The sequence below is a fragment of the Oncorhynchus gorbuscha genome, linkage group LG13 (genome assembly GCF_021184085.1).
Source record: "Oncorhynchus gorbuscha isolate QuinsamMale2020 ecotype Even-year linkage group LG13, OgorEven_v1.0, whole genome shotgun sequence".
NCBI lineage: Eukaryota > Metazoa > Chordata > Actinopteri > Salmoniformes > Salmonidae > Oncorhynchus > Oncorhynchus gorbuscha.
Window position 1 is genome coordinate 29,498,740 of NC_060185.1, and position 14,941 is coordinate 29,513,680.

General features: G+C 42.4%; 1 protein-coding gene across 2 annotated transcripts; it reads left to right on the forward strand.

The window, feature by feature from the left end:
• The first annotated feature begins 525 nt into the window (after positions 1-525).
• Positions 526-14,683, forward strand: igsf5b (immunoglobulin superfamily, member 5b). 2 transcript variants are annotated; one of them, XR_006831292.1, is made up of 9 exons: positions 526-700; positions 1,404-1,483; positions 2,775-3,086; positions 8,554-8,853; positions 9,263-9,400; positions 11,225-11,249; positions 11,833-11,921; positions 12,445-12,533; positions 12,853-12,881. XR_006831292.1 is itself a non-coding variant. In XM_046294086.1 (9 exons), the coding sequence occupies exons 2-9, from the start codon at positions 1,438-1,440 to the stop codon at positions 13,591-13,593; spliced, it is 1,092 nt and encodes a 363-aa protein (XP_046150042.1). In that variant the 5' UTR covers positions 542-700; positions 1,404-1,437; the 3' UTR covers positions 13,594-14,683. The 2 variants fall into 2 exon arrangements, 1 of the variants encoding a protein (XP_046150042.1); XM_046294086.1 differs by lacking the exon at positions 11,833-11,921 and adding an exon at positions 13,483-14,683 and having other exon boundaries at positions 542-700; positions 12,853-12,923.
• Positions 14,684-14,941: the final 258 nt, after the last annotated feature.

Sequence of the window (14,941 nt, forward strand, 5' to 3'; positions counted from 1 at the left end):
GTATTATTTATAGATCAGTGTACAATGTTAGGGCTGGGCAGTGCAAGGTCAAGTCAACAGGATGTAGCTCAGTGTAAAGCCTATCTCTGGGGACTCCAGAAAGAGCTAGGGAGGAGGGTATTGCACCGTGAAAAGAATTCAGTGGAAAAGAAAACCAAGAACACATTTATGTCCACATATGCATAAAGTATTACAAGTGTGAGTTTTGTGAATTTGTCCTAGAAATGTGATATTTGGTGCTCTCTTTTGAAGATATACCTTGCATATCAAAATCGGCAGAGGTCTCAGAGTCCTTACCGTATGTGCTCTCCCTTGGAACAGCATACTTTTGGTCGGTTGGCATTACAGTGATCAATGTTCTCCCTCTAAATTCACATACAGGTCATGATGTCTGTCCAGACCCATTCTCCTGAAGAGGGAGGGGAGCTGCCATGAAGCCTCTGTAGACTGGGGGAATTTCAATGGCATTGTTCTCACTGGGACTGTGGGAGTGAGTCATGATGTATGTTTGCCACCATTTGTTCGAGGCAGGGAGCAAAGTTCCCATTCGTCTGTGGTAATGTTTAACAGGCTGGTTTTGGGTGATATGGTAGCTACAGTACACAACCGTCACACAAGAGGGAATATCAAAAGCATCATCAATAGCGTTCCTCCTCTCACAGCCTGTGGTGCAGTACCTGTCAGAAATCCTCACACTGAGGTAAGTGAGATAGATACTGTAAAAAAATATGTATTTTGTTCAACAATAAATTCACCCAGTCAACATATTTCTGTGGGATATAGCAGCTCTGTGGTATCTAGAATATACAATAGGAGGACAAACATTGCATATTACCATAAAGATATAATATAAGGGATGATTTATTGGATATCTACGATTATTACAAGATATAGGGTTGAGAAGTTGCATCGAGATTACACAATACAAATGTTATAGTGCATATCGGTGTGTATCTCTTCAGTATATCTTTTGGGACTTACTCTACTTTACTGAGATTGTATCTTCTCAAACTATACCTTAAGGATTAGAGAACAATTAGAGAACAAACTTTAGGGATGTGTTTTTCTTGTTTGAGATAAGTCCATTTTATTGATATGAGAAGAACGTTCTCTGAAGCGGAAAAACAGCTTGAATCACCTTGATTTATTTTTGGTACATTTAATCAGAGGTAATAGATGTGTAAATTTGAATGACAAATTCATTACACAAAATAAATTATGTTTTTCCTGCCAATTTAGAAAAGAAAGCAATCAAGATTACTGCCTTTGACTGCCAACATGGTGTGCATGATTGTATCTGTAACACACTGCCACATCCATTCTGTCATGAATGAAGGTTTACCATCAACACATGTTCATTAATGTATTTTTTATCTCACTCTCTTGTCTCTGTGTCATTTCAGCTTGGAACAATGGCTTGACTGTTCTCTGGAAAGTATGGACAACCTCATCCCCTTGATACTGCTGGCCTGTGTGACTCAGGGTGAGACTCTCATACCAACAAGGACTACACTTGGGTTAGATTCTAATATCAGAAGTCACTCATTTGCCTGTCCACCCCCCCCCCCCCCACCACCACCACCACCACCACAATGTGGTTGATCATTGAACCCCTTGATATTAAACCCACAGGCACACTAATTAACTTCCTAATGATATATGTGCTCTGCATAATTAATTTCCTCAAATTGGTGGTGTTTCTTGTTAGTTGGAGGATATAGTGGTCAGGGACAAGAGTGTCACTGAATCCCATCTCAAATTAGAGCATGAAAATGTTCATTCCTTCATTCATTCTCCCATAAAAGTATGAGCTATATAAGCTGCCCTAGATATTTCTCAGACCTAATTTCCCAAATGGATACATCATTTATGACTCCACACAGGCCATATCAGCTAACACAGTTAGCACTGCACAAACAATTTATACGTCACCCAGATTACTTGGAAATGAGCGTATTATTTAATATTCCAAAGTTGCACCAGACCCATTAATATTTTCCCCTTTACACCTCCCTTTATCAATGGAATTAAGTTGTGATGCACCACTGAAATTCAATTGGGGGATGACTTTTCTAAAGAAGGAGAGTAATGTAAATGTCTCACAGCAGAGCTTTTCTCCTCGCAGACTACACAGTCTATCTATTCTTAACCAGGTACACGGTCTTGTTGCTTATTCAATCTAACATGGCACTTCAGCTGTTAATGTGTTTGTTTCCCCATCCCAGCGCAGTGCTACTTAGAGAACGCCCACTCGCTGCCTGCTGCTGCTATGGGCCCTAATTTACATTGTCCTTTTGGTCTGTACTCTACACTGCAAATCCTGGTTGCCATCTGGACAGGTCGGCACAGATTTTGAGTCGCTCTCCTCATTTGGACCCACTGGTTTAACATGTTTGTCTAGAGCCGACAAGCATGTGACTAATGTTTTACCTCTGTCTGCATTCAAAAGATGTTTATGCAAATTTGGGGTAAGAAAGATCGAGATAAGCTTGAGTAGGTCACGTTTCAAAAGTCTTCTTGAGTCAGTTTTATGCAATGCTTTTTCGAGGATGAATCTTAGTCAGATCGTGCTTGTTTCTAACAGCCTCACAATCAACCAAGACAGTCACACCTCATATACCATATCAGAGAGTGATTCCGTGGGATTCAAACACTGAAATGTGTCATTGGTTTCTATTATAACTCAATCACGATTTTATCACAACACCCCAATGTCACCCACATTCCCCGACCACCATGCTTCTGACGCCCATGTCTCTGTCTGTCCCTGTTAGTGTTGAATTCCCAGATGCAGCTGAATCCCAGAAGCATCACTTTGCTGCGAGGTGACACGGCCCGACTGATCTGCAGCACAGCTGAGCCCTGGCAGGTGATGGTGTGGCTCCTCAACGGTGGCTCTGTGTTGACCATCTCAGCCCAGTACGGTATTCTCTCAAACAACCCCAATGTGAACGCCATTAACTGCTCCACCAATCAGCTCTCCAGCTGGGAATTGACACTGAATAGAGTCCAGCGCAGCTACCAGGGGCAGGTGACCTGTGACCTCCAAAACATCCAGAGGCAAACTGCCGATCTGTTTGTTCAAGGTTTGTGTGCTTTTCTCATTCGGCTGTCCTTGAGGTGGCTGCCTACTGGCTGGCTGACTGTATTTAGTATGGCAGAGAAACAAAGGAGCCACAGTTACTGTACTGCAAAGGTTTTTCAAGAGAGTATTTCAAAAGGCAGCTGTGAAGTGAGATTTTAGTTTCTTCTGGATTCTCTCTCTCTCCTTGTCTCTCACACATGTACGCACACTCACGTGTACACGTGCATACACACACAAAGAAAACAAAACAGTGGCAACACTATTCAGGGGCATCTCAGTGAAAGAGGCGTCACTACTGTACCTGGTTAGAATCCAGGCTGAATCACATCCGGCCATGATTGGGAGTCCCAAAGGGAAGCGCACAATTGGCCCAGCGTCGTCTGGGTTTGGCCGGGGTAGGCCATCATTGTAAATAAGATTTTTTTTCTTAACTAACTTGCCTAGTTAAATAAAGGTTAAATAAAAAAATGAAAGAAGACATGAAGGAAGGATTTAACCTTGACTAGGAGAGGAAAAGCAGAATAAACAAAAAGTTGAACCTTATCCTTGATGATGCCACCCACACACTCCTAGAGACAAAAACTCAATGTATTCCTAAGTCATATTGGCTTGTTCTTTTAATTGAAAGCTTTTGTTTGAACTTGTTTGGGGTTTCATGCGCGAGGTAGATTTTCTCTCGTTTTTCTCACAGCTGCTGATTTGGTTGTTGGACATCGATCCAGGTGTATATCAATGGAGGGAATTCATTTGGGGCCTGTCTCAAAGGAAGACTGCTGCATTAGCTGTTTTGATGGGCTGTATGACATTGTTGGAGTGTGTGGGATGGAAATCGATTGGGCTAGTTATAAATACAGGGTGGAGGGCACTTTCCTGAGCGCCAGTTATAAGACCTGTCACTGCAGTACCTGGTTCAAATCCAGGCTGCATCACATCCGGCTGTGATTGGGAGTCCCATAGGGTGGTTCACAATTTGGACACTGTCGTCCGGGTTTGGCCGGGGTAGGTTGTCATTGTAAATAAGAATTTGTTCTTAAGTGACATGCCTAGTTAAATAAAGGTTAAATAATTCAAATGATATACCAGCCAGGATTGAGTCTGTCATCCCTCACCTGATACGCCCTCCTTCTATCCTTGTATTCCTCTATTGCTCTATCCTTCTTTTGCTGTTTCCCTCTATCCCTGTTTCCCTTTTCGCCCTCTATCTCTCTTTCCATATGTTTCTCCATCACGGTTTCTCGACTTGTTAATGCCGATTAAGGCAGCCCCCAGCACCTCTCTGATTCAGAGGTTGGGTTAAATGCGAGTGACACATTTCGATTGAACGCATTCAGTTGTACAACTGACCAGGTATCCCCTTTCCCTTTCCCCCTCTCTCCCTGTTTCCCTCTATCTCTCCCTGTTTACCTCTATCTCTCCCTGTTTCCCTCTATCTCTCCCTGTTTCCCTCTATCTCTCCCTGTTTCCCTCTATCTCTCCCTGTTTCCCTCTATCTCTCCCTGTTTCCCTCTATCTCTCCCTGTTTCCCTCTCTCCCTGTTTCCCTCTCTCTCCCTGTTTCCCTCTATTTCTCCCTGTTTCCCTCTATCTCTCCCTGTTTCCCTCTATCTCTCCCTGTTTCCCTCTATCTCTCCCTGTTTCCCTCTATCTCTCCCTGTTTCCCTCTCTCTCACCCTGTTTCCCTCTCTCTCCCTGTTTCCCTCTATCTCTCCCTGTTTCCCTCTATCTCTCCCTGTTTCCCTCTATCTCTCCCTGTTTCCCTCTATCTCTCCCTGTTTCCCTCTCTCTCCCTGTTTCCCTCTATCTCTCCCTGTTTCCCTCTATCTCTCCCTGTTTCCCTCTATCTCTCCCTGTTTCCCTCTATCTCTCCCTGTTTCCCTCTATCTCTCCCTGTTTCCCTCTATCTCTCCCTGTTTCCCTCTATCTCTCCCTGTTTCCCTCTATCGCTCCCTGTTTCCCTCTATCTCTCTCTCCCTGTTTCCCTCTATCACTCCCTGTTTCCCTCTATCGCTCCCTGTTTCCCTCTATCTCTCCCTGTTTCCCTCTATCTCTCCCTGTTTCCCTCTATCTCTCCCTTTTCCCCTCTCTCCCTGTTTCTCTCTATCTCTCCCTGTTTCCCTCTATCGCTCCCTGTTTCCCTCTACCTCTCCCTGTTTCCCTCTATCTCTCCCTGTTTCCCTCTATCTCTCCCTTTTCCCCTCTCTCCCTGTTTCTCTCTATCTCTCCCTGTTTTCCTCTATCTTTTCCTGTTTCCCTCTATCTGTCGTTTCCTATTTCCCTCTTTCCCACTTTCCCCTTTCCCCTCCATCTATCTCTCTCTCTTTTCCCCTCTTCCTTTATCCCTGTATCCATTATTTTGTTCCACTAGGAGGATTTAAACCACTGTTATCTTCTAAGTTATAAGTGTGGTGTTTCACATAATGGATTTCCTTGACAGGCATGGTTTTCAAAGTATCACTGTCTGTTCAGATATATTATGTTGATATATTTGGAGCAAGTTCATGAATGACTGAAAATACTCTTCTTGAACTTTTATTTGGATCTTGAGGACATTACTGTTTTCCTTTTCGTTGTTCAATTTCTTATCGTTGATGCAGTGCTTTGCGCCACTGTAACCACAGTGCATTTCTCTGATTTCACTACGTTTGACAGCATGCAGATAGACTGTTCCACAAGGGCGAAGGTGTGGAGAGATTGAGTAACACACATATTGAATAGTGTTCAAAAGTCAGGGCAGGATAAGAATCAGAGCTCCTCCTCAGATTTAGCTGAAATTGTTATTTCTCCAAGCCAAAAGTATTCCAGTGAATCATCTCTGAGGGTTTTCTGGGGTTGCCCTGCATGGAAAAGAATTACCACAGAGAATACTCAGCCAGAAATGAAGAAACATGAAGAATGATTACAACCCATACACTGGGCCAGAATTAACCAGAACTGATATGGACAGTAGCAATGCTAGGAGGTGTTGCTGATATCTCCTCTACATTTTTCACAAGTCCTATAATCTTATTATAAACTCCACTCATATTGGAAAGTTGGACCAAAGACAAATGGGTTGGTAACAAGAAAAGCTGTGAAATTAATAATTCATTTTGCGATAAAAACATAAATATTGTATTAATGATGTTTACTCTGCAACATTTTAGCATAAAAATGAATGAGATGGTTATGATGATGATATGTAAAAAAAAAAACTTTTTTTTTTAAAGATTATGATGATGACATTACACAATACAAGATATTCAGATATTCCCCTTTCCGCTCTCATTATTCAGCTAATTTTGCCCTGCTGCAAACTGAGAGCTCAGCTAAAAGCCTGAACAAAGTCATCCATGCAAAAAGGAGGGAACAAAGCAATGACCCATTGCCTTCAATATATAACCGGATTCCTCCTTTATTGCTAATTCTACACATTATAACTGACATACACTGAGTATACCAAACATTAGGAACACTTTCCTAATATTGAGTTGGACACCCCCCTTTTGCCATCAGAACAGCTTCAATTCATTGGTGCATGGACTCTACAAGGTATCGAAAGCGTTCCACAGGGATGCTGGCCCATGTTGACTCCAATGCTTCCCAAAGTTATGTCAAGTTGGCTGGATGTCCTTTGGGTGGTGGACCATTCTTGATACACAGGAAACTGTTGAGTGTGAAAAAAATCCAACAGTGTTGCAGTTTTTGACACAAACCGGTGCGCCTGGCACCTACTACCATGCCCCGTTCAAAGGCACTTCAATATTTTGTCTTGCCCAGGCACCTTCTAAATGGCACACATAAACAATCCATGTCTCCTCCCCTTCATCTACACTGATTTTAAGTGGATTTAACAAGTGACATCAAGAAGGACCATAGCTTTCACCTGGATTCACCTGGTCATGTCATAGAAGGAGCAGGTGGTCTTAATGTTTTATATACTCAGTGTATGTAACCACTACCCATTAACAATAGTGCATGGTGGATCAAGTCCTCCAGTGGGGATGCAGAAGATCTCAGAGCCTTTGAATTAATTGTGCATCTAGGCATTTTCCAGTTACCAGTCAGCAACTCTTCTGGTGATTTGTGGCCTGTTGGTCCAAATATACCATCGGAGGAGAGACACAAATCTACACTGGAGACGGGCCCTTTGCTCTCCTCAGCCCTCCGTTCTAATTGTCCAATATGAATGTGATGTGAACACGCCCACACAGAACGTATACACACATACTGCTCGCAGACAGACAAACAAACAGACATACCGGTACATGAACGCGCACACACACACACACACACACACACACACACACACACACACACACACACACACACACACACACACACACACACACACACACACACACACACACACACACACACACACACACACACACACACACACACACACACACACACACACACACACACACACACACACACACACACACACACACACACACACACATGCAGACACACACATGCAGACACACACATTTTCTCTTCAACAAATCAATATGTCTGTATGTGGTTGATATAATATGAACTGAATGTGCTGTAAGGGCTAGAGCCAAAGATGAGGCCACTGGTGTAAATCAGAGTATGCCTTTGGTGATTGGATGTTCATCAGAATAAATTCACACACAGACACACATACAAACACATGCATAACCACTAGTGCTGTTGGAACATACAATACTGCTAATCTGAGCAGAAAGTGCCCATACTTCTTCCAGATTAAATGCTGTCCCTCAGAGTTACAATTTCCCTGCCGAGGGCCCTATTGAAAAAACACAGCATCTTCTCAGCGAACAGTCACCAAGCCTGTCTAAGATGGCTAGGCTTACTGTGATTAACAAACCTTATGAAACCTTATTTCAGAGATCACTTATATTGGAATGATGGGGGAGGAGCCTCATGTTGTGAGACACTGTCCATGGAAGTGAGATGCTGCTTTCTTCTTCTGATCCCCATTACTTTATTGCACTGCTGAGATTCCTTTTACAGCCTTTTCAATAGAGCAGTTGGTGTAATCAAAGTTACACATCAACTTACAGCATATGACACCAAATCAAATATGACGAATGGGGGAGCCGTCATTGTGCACAGAACATTGAGAGCTTTGATCCTGAATGTAATTCAGTTAGACAAAGCGACAAAGCGTCAGTAATTATCAGTCTATCTATAGCAATTCTCTGCTGCGCCGTCTGCCTTTCACTCTGCTAGACAATAGACTTCACAGATGATATCGCCCAGTCTAAGTGGCTTATTTGGTTGCCAGTGTCTGAGAGGGGAAAGAGGCATTCTCCCATCAGCCAATTGAGACCTCGAGGCACACGATTAATAATTTAGGAAGAGTAAGAAGCCTCTATAAGTGAGCAGGTAAATTGCGATCGGAGAATCCCTATCAGTCTCACAATGGACTAGAATGACCTGGTAAACTGTAAAAAAAAACATACATACAGTATCCCAAAACATTTACAATTTTCTTTCCAGAGAGGGGTAATGTGGCCATCACAGGGGGGAACGTGACTGTGCTGAAGGGGGAAGAGATCCTGTTCCAGTGCCTGGCTGTAGGCTGGTACCCAGTGCCTAGTCTGACTTGGCTTGTGAATGGCAGAGAGGTGGACCAGAGTCAGTACAACATCAGCACTGAAGGGCCTGTTGATGTGGATGGGCTCTACAACCTGACCAGTAACCTCAGCGTCCAGGCAGCAGAGAGCTCTCATGTGGAGTGCCTAGCCTCTGTCTCTGCCCTCCCCACGCCCCAGGCCAGCAGTGTACGTCTCACTGTGGGTGAGAAACATAAACACTCTCATTCGCTCTCACTCTTTCTCCCTACTCTGAGCTGGGGTTTGTGTATGTCCACATATTCATCAGTGAAAGCAGACGGTGGGGAGTTGTTATTGGTGATGAGAGAAATTACAAGAAAGTCATTGCAGGATAGACACAAGACTTTAATCACTATTGAAGTGGAGCAAAGTGTTCCCAATCTCTCTGAAGTCATCCTACATGAATAGAGTATTGGGAGCTGCAGGATTTGCTGCGTTCACTGAGTTTCCCCTCTGTGGTTTGGGTAAACAAAAGACGGCACTCTCCCTGCCAGCAAACCCTGATAATAGTCTATTGATTAAAACATTAATTGAATAATGCAATTTTTCAGCTTCTTTGGGACTAAACCTCATAAATTACCTTATTTTTTTAGTTGCAGAGGTGGGTGTGGAGAATGTATGTGACGACTGCGCTGTTCTAATGGCAGTAACAGCCTCCGTGTCTGCCGTGCTCCTGCTCCTGCTGCTAAGCATCTGCATTGTCCTCTGTTACATACGGAGGAGAAGAGCAAGTAAGCACCTTTCTTTTCTTTTTATACAGCTCAGTGAAAAATGTCCAACCCCCCCCCCACCCCCACCCCCACAGGAACAATGATTAAAGTATAATGAAGGAGTTAGGCTGTCACACGTAGTGATTCTGCAGTGTGCCCCACACCTGCATCGGCAAGGTCATGGATTTTTGAACACATACAGAACTTCAACAGTCAGCAGAATGCTCCAGGTCTAAAGTGCTGGCTTTGGCCTAACCCCCCCACCTGTCCATAAAACACAGGAGCACTACCCTGGAGAGATAGTTGTCCAGGAGTGACACATTGGACACAGCACCTCCTGGTGGTCACTCTATGGAAATGCAGTTATTCTGTCACTAAGTAACTCAGGTAGACAGACTCATGAATATGGGTGAGAATTACATTAGGCAGGAGTTAGCCAATCATATTTAGTTTATTTTTCATTTGCTAGGTTGAATAATCTGAGAGTTATGTCTATCATCAAACAGACTTATGATCTGGTGTTACATATACCAAGACTGATTCATTATGACTCTAATAGGGGCCACAATCCACAAACATGTCTCTGAAGTGACCCCCCAAAATCCTCAACTTCATACCCCTGGGATTAATGTCTTTCTGGGTTACCAGCAACCAGTGACTAGAAGGTTTTGTGAGTCTTTGGCGGCTTTAGGAGTAGAGATGGTTGGTGAGGAGTTTCTGGAGAGCCATCTCAGAGGTGATCGTTGTTGTGGGCGACGAGGCGGCCGTCTGGCTGTTGTGTGAGATAACAAAACTTGCCCCTGAGTCATACATTAGACTGCTCTAATCTCTGCAACTGATTTCAGACCAGTGCAAATCAGGGCCGTTATTTGGCAGTTGTAGGATTATTTACATTACATTTACATTTAAGTCATTTAGCAGACGCTCTTATCCAGAGCGACTTACAAATTATCTTAATAAGGCAGGTGTGCCCTCTTAAGTACATTTACAGTATTCACCCAATAGTCTGGTATCTTTTCACTGTCATTGATTTGGTACAGTTCCTTTCCCGCCGCTTTCCTTATTGTAATTCCCAGGCAGCAAAGCGTCAAATCAACATAATCTGTATTTTTCCCATTTAAGAAAATGGCATGGCTCCAAGTCAGTCTTGCTCCCTGAACTAATCCAACACACTGAAAAGTAATGTATGCATTGTAATTATTCAGACAGAATGTGGATGAAATATATTCACCTTAATAACTTTGAACAGTGTGGGTTTAAAACAATAAAGGACGAGGCAATTTCTCCTCCTGTAAAAGAGTCTGGTTTTATCCTTTTCCTGGGCCGGCACCATCTGTACCACCATTGTTATAGAATTGTTTTCTCTCTGGCCAGGACCTTGGGCTAAGAAAGGTAATGATGCCGTGTGATAATATTCATTAACAATCAGCTCAGGCTTTCACTCTAACATTTCTAAAGTGACCTCAGGCTACAGTGAGTGTGTGCTGGCCCAAAACGAGTGAAAGCTGCATTTGCAGCTGTCATACACTCTTATACACTCATTCAACCTATAGAAGAACCATTTGAAGAAACCCAAAAGGGTTCTACCTGAAAGCAAAATGGGTTATTACCTGGAACCAAAAAGGGTTCAGCTGAAGAACCCTTTTTTTCTAAGAATGTATTTTTTGGAGCTTCAGACACTGAGCAAACTAAATGATGTTGTGGTCTATGCAACCACAAGCAAGGTCAGGATTACTGTATAGGCCTAGATTGAGCATTGAGACAGTGAAAATCCTGTATGATAGCCATAATGTAAGATCACATAAGATCATGACATGTATTTTTCTGTATTTGGTTGTCTTTCAGAATCAAGCCTACCGGAGGCAATAAGGTGAGAGTTTGATGCTCTTTGTGCCATTATTTCTAACCTCTCAACCTGCTTGTTGATGTGGGATTATACAGTGTTTGAAACAGTACAGATATTTATTTTTTATTGGCGAGAGCTGACGAATGAAGATCCAGGATCAAATATGGCTACTTTCGAGGACGTGACTAACCATCCATAAAACGATTTATGGAAAACATTTGTGAGAGGGAACTAATACAGTCTCATCCTATTGATACAAAATTCCATTAGTCCTTTACACAACATACTGCTGGGACTCAGCATAAATCAGTAAATAAGTCTACCCAAAGGCATGTATTTATATGGCTCCGAGTCTACCTTGTGTCTGAGAAGAGACTGGGATTTTATAGTTAATTAAATAAAGAATTGAGAATAATTTGGAACATTAGATGGTTATTAGATTATATAACATCGACATTAAGACTGGAACTCTAGTTTACTCAAAAATATCCACATGGCAGTCAATGAAACAGAAATCAATACATACACAATAACACATCCAAGTTGAACTCACAAGTGAAATTCATGACAATGTGTACATTCAGGAGACTCAAATTCATTTGCATAGGTATGGAATGTGCGACGCCCTGGCCTGTGGAATTGAAAGCAGATGTATACTGTTGGTGGAGCTGCCTGACACTTGTCCTCGGCAGGCAGGTAATCAGTCTCTGAGGGGGGACTTGAAGTCCAGGCACAGTTTCTCTCTTCTCTCATGAAGTGAGGACATATGCCGTGCCAAGGATGATTCTGCAAGCATGGTTCTGTATTCGCTCAAGTTTGATTTGATTTGATCAGAGAGGGCTTGAGTCAAGGAGCTGTGCCAAACTGGTGCGGCATACTCTAGGGAGGGTCAAACATAGCTAGTAGATTTGTCAGCAGTTTTAATGTCCCTAATGATACTATTTTACTATTGAAGCAGTGAACACGCTGACAGAAGAGTTGTTAAGTCTAAATAAATTGAATAATTATAATGGCTTTATTTTTTCTTAGGTATCAGCAGATTACAATGGGGAAATAAACACTATAGCCTGTACACTGCAGTCACAAGAGAAAACAATTGATAGTACCAACATAAAGCTCACAAAACTGTCAAGGTTACACCATTTTCCTGCTGTAGGAGACTGAGATCTGTAGTAATAGGTCATATTTTCCATTGGGCTTTTCCTCTTGGTTTCCACAGGATAGACGAATCAAAAAGCGGGAGAAGCTCCGTTGCCGAGGAGACCGGGGGGGAGGTCAACCTGGGATACACCACAGAGGGCCACTCAGGTGAGAGTCAGGGTGACAAATACCCCTGTTCCTCATTAGGACACATTATCTTCAACATCTAATGAGATCAGTGAGGTAGGTAGGAATAGAAAATCAGAATGGATAGGCTATTCTATTTTATCTGTGATTTTTAGAATTTGTTAAAAGTATTATAGGCTACTAACAGCATTAGAGGCTATAATTGACTATGGTGTAATAATAACGCCATGTTCTATGTTGGAGCCGCTGTACCGTGCTTCCTCCCCTGAGCACAGTGTGGTACAGTGAAATGGTCAGAGGGGATGTCAGGTCAGGTAAATGCCTGTTTCTCACTCGACAGACGCTGGCCGCAGTGACCTCATCGTCACTGGGGAAACCCACAGCCAGATGAACTCCATCAGCGCTCACAAGGTAAGGAGAGGGAGAGAGGGCCACTTACTGCAGCTGAATAATGCAGAGTCAGTCTCCATACTGCAGCAGGAGTTCCTGACACCTCCCAGGCTCTCACATTGACGGGGACTGCAGGGACCGCCCAGATCGTCCTCCCCTGGCCGGAGGACAGTTAACTTTCAATGACTGCATTGCATCCTATTCGCTATAGAGTGCACTAGTTTTGACCAGGGCCCATGATTTACTCATAATAGACCCACTGTACTGTATATGATAACAGGCTAACTAACTGACTGTTCAAAATGTAGATTAAAGTTAGTCAATAATATATTGGATATTAGTTCATCAATGTTGATGAGCCAATGGAGCTTCTTAGATGGTTTTATAAAGATTGTTAAGAAATAACACCAGTAACTGATTGGAATATTGATCAAAGGAATGTTCAGAGTTGTTGCATGATCAGTAATGGTGATGGGAGAACGATATGGCAACCACACTCTCCTTGTCTTGTCCTTCAAGTAGCTTTGCACAAGGTCAAAAGTTCAACTGTCACAAAATATTCCCATTTTCTATATTCCAGATCCCAGATGTTGTCTCTTCCAGTAACTTCTCGCCAACCACCAGAGAGAGTACTGCCCCAACTGACCACTGTCATGGCTCCAAGACAGTCAGACGAATGACTACAGTGTGATCGTCGTATGGGATCCAAACAAGATATGCTGGATTTTTACTGTTACATTAGTGTAACATTGCCGATTATTCTACACAACATGCTTTTCATTAAATGTATCACACTTTATTGTACATACTGTAGGTATATTCACTTGATGTACACTTTTTAAAAATATTTTGTATTGTCACTGCATATTGAGGATACCTAATCCCATGGAATGAACTCTCAACACATTGTTTGCGGGGTTTTGTGTTCACACAGTTTTTGGGATCACACAGACCAAGACATCAGATGACTGACTCTCTCATACATTTTTGTTCTCACTCACATATTCTTCCCAGGTTTTAGGAGGAGTTGTTCTCTCTTTCTGACTGAAAACAACAGATTAATCTTATAAAGTGCACACTGTGATTTATGATTTGACTGTGTAAGATTCTTAGTTTGCTGTATAATAGTTATAGTCAGATTGTGCAGGATGTATAGTGTTGTTTAAAATGAAGCTAGCTGCGCACAGCGCTGTTGTCCTCATTTGGGTATCAAATCAACTGTGGTATATTAGTGATATGGATTAAGAAACACAATAGCCTGGACCCCACTGAGTCATGGGTTCATCGTTGATATCTGTGTAAGCCTATGTTAATCCTCCTGTCAACAGTTACATGGCCAACTCACCATCCTCACAATGCTCAGCTAGGTTTCACATTTTCATAGGTGACAGGGTTCGGAAAAGATAAAGCATGGGACAATTTTCGGTGATATAGTGGCATGGTTTCAAGACCTCCTTGTAAGTAGATGTTAACCCGGCAGTTACATGGGTCTGTATTGACCAATCATCACAATGGTCAATGATAAGGCCTGGGAAGTGAGTGACAGCAGGTGTTCTAGTGGCATTTTCCTCCAGTTGAGGTGTTATAGGATAGGGATACCTTCCTGTGTTCATTGATGAATGATGCCAACATTAATAATGTATGCTATCCCTTCCTGTGAAAATGGATACAAGTGACTTTCAACAAAATGGAAGACAAAAATGGCTTTTTATTACGTGAGATATGTAAACTTTTTCTTCAAAAGCTGCCTATGATATAAAAATAAAGCATGTTCTATGTTATATACATTTACATTTAAGTCATTTAGCAGACGCTCTTATCCAGAGCGACTTACAAATTGGTGCATTCACCTTATGACATCCAGTGGAACAGTCACTTTACAATAGTGCATCTAAATATGAGAGTAAATGTATGTTACGCAATACGACCATGCTGGATGGAACTCAAGGGATTCAATAATGTATGTATTCAATACACACTACTGGCATTAATAGAAAGACCATTCACTGTCTCTATCTACCCCTGAATAGAGTTAAGCA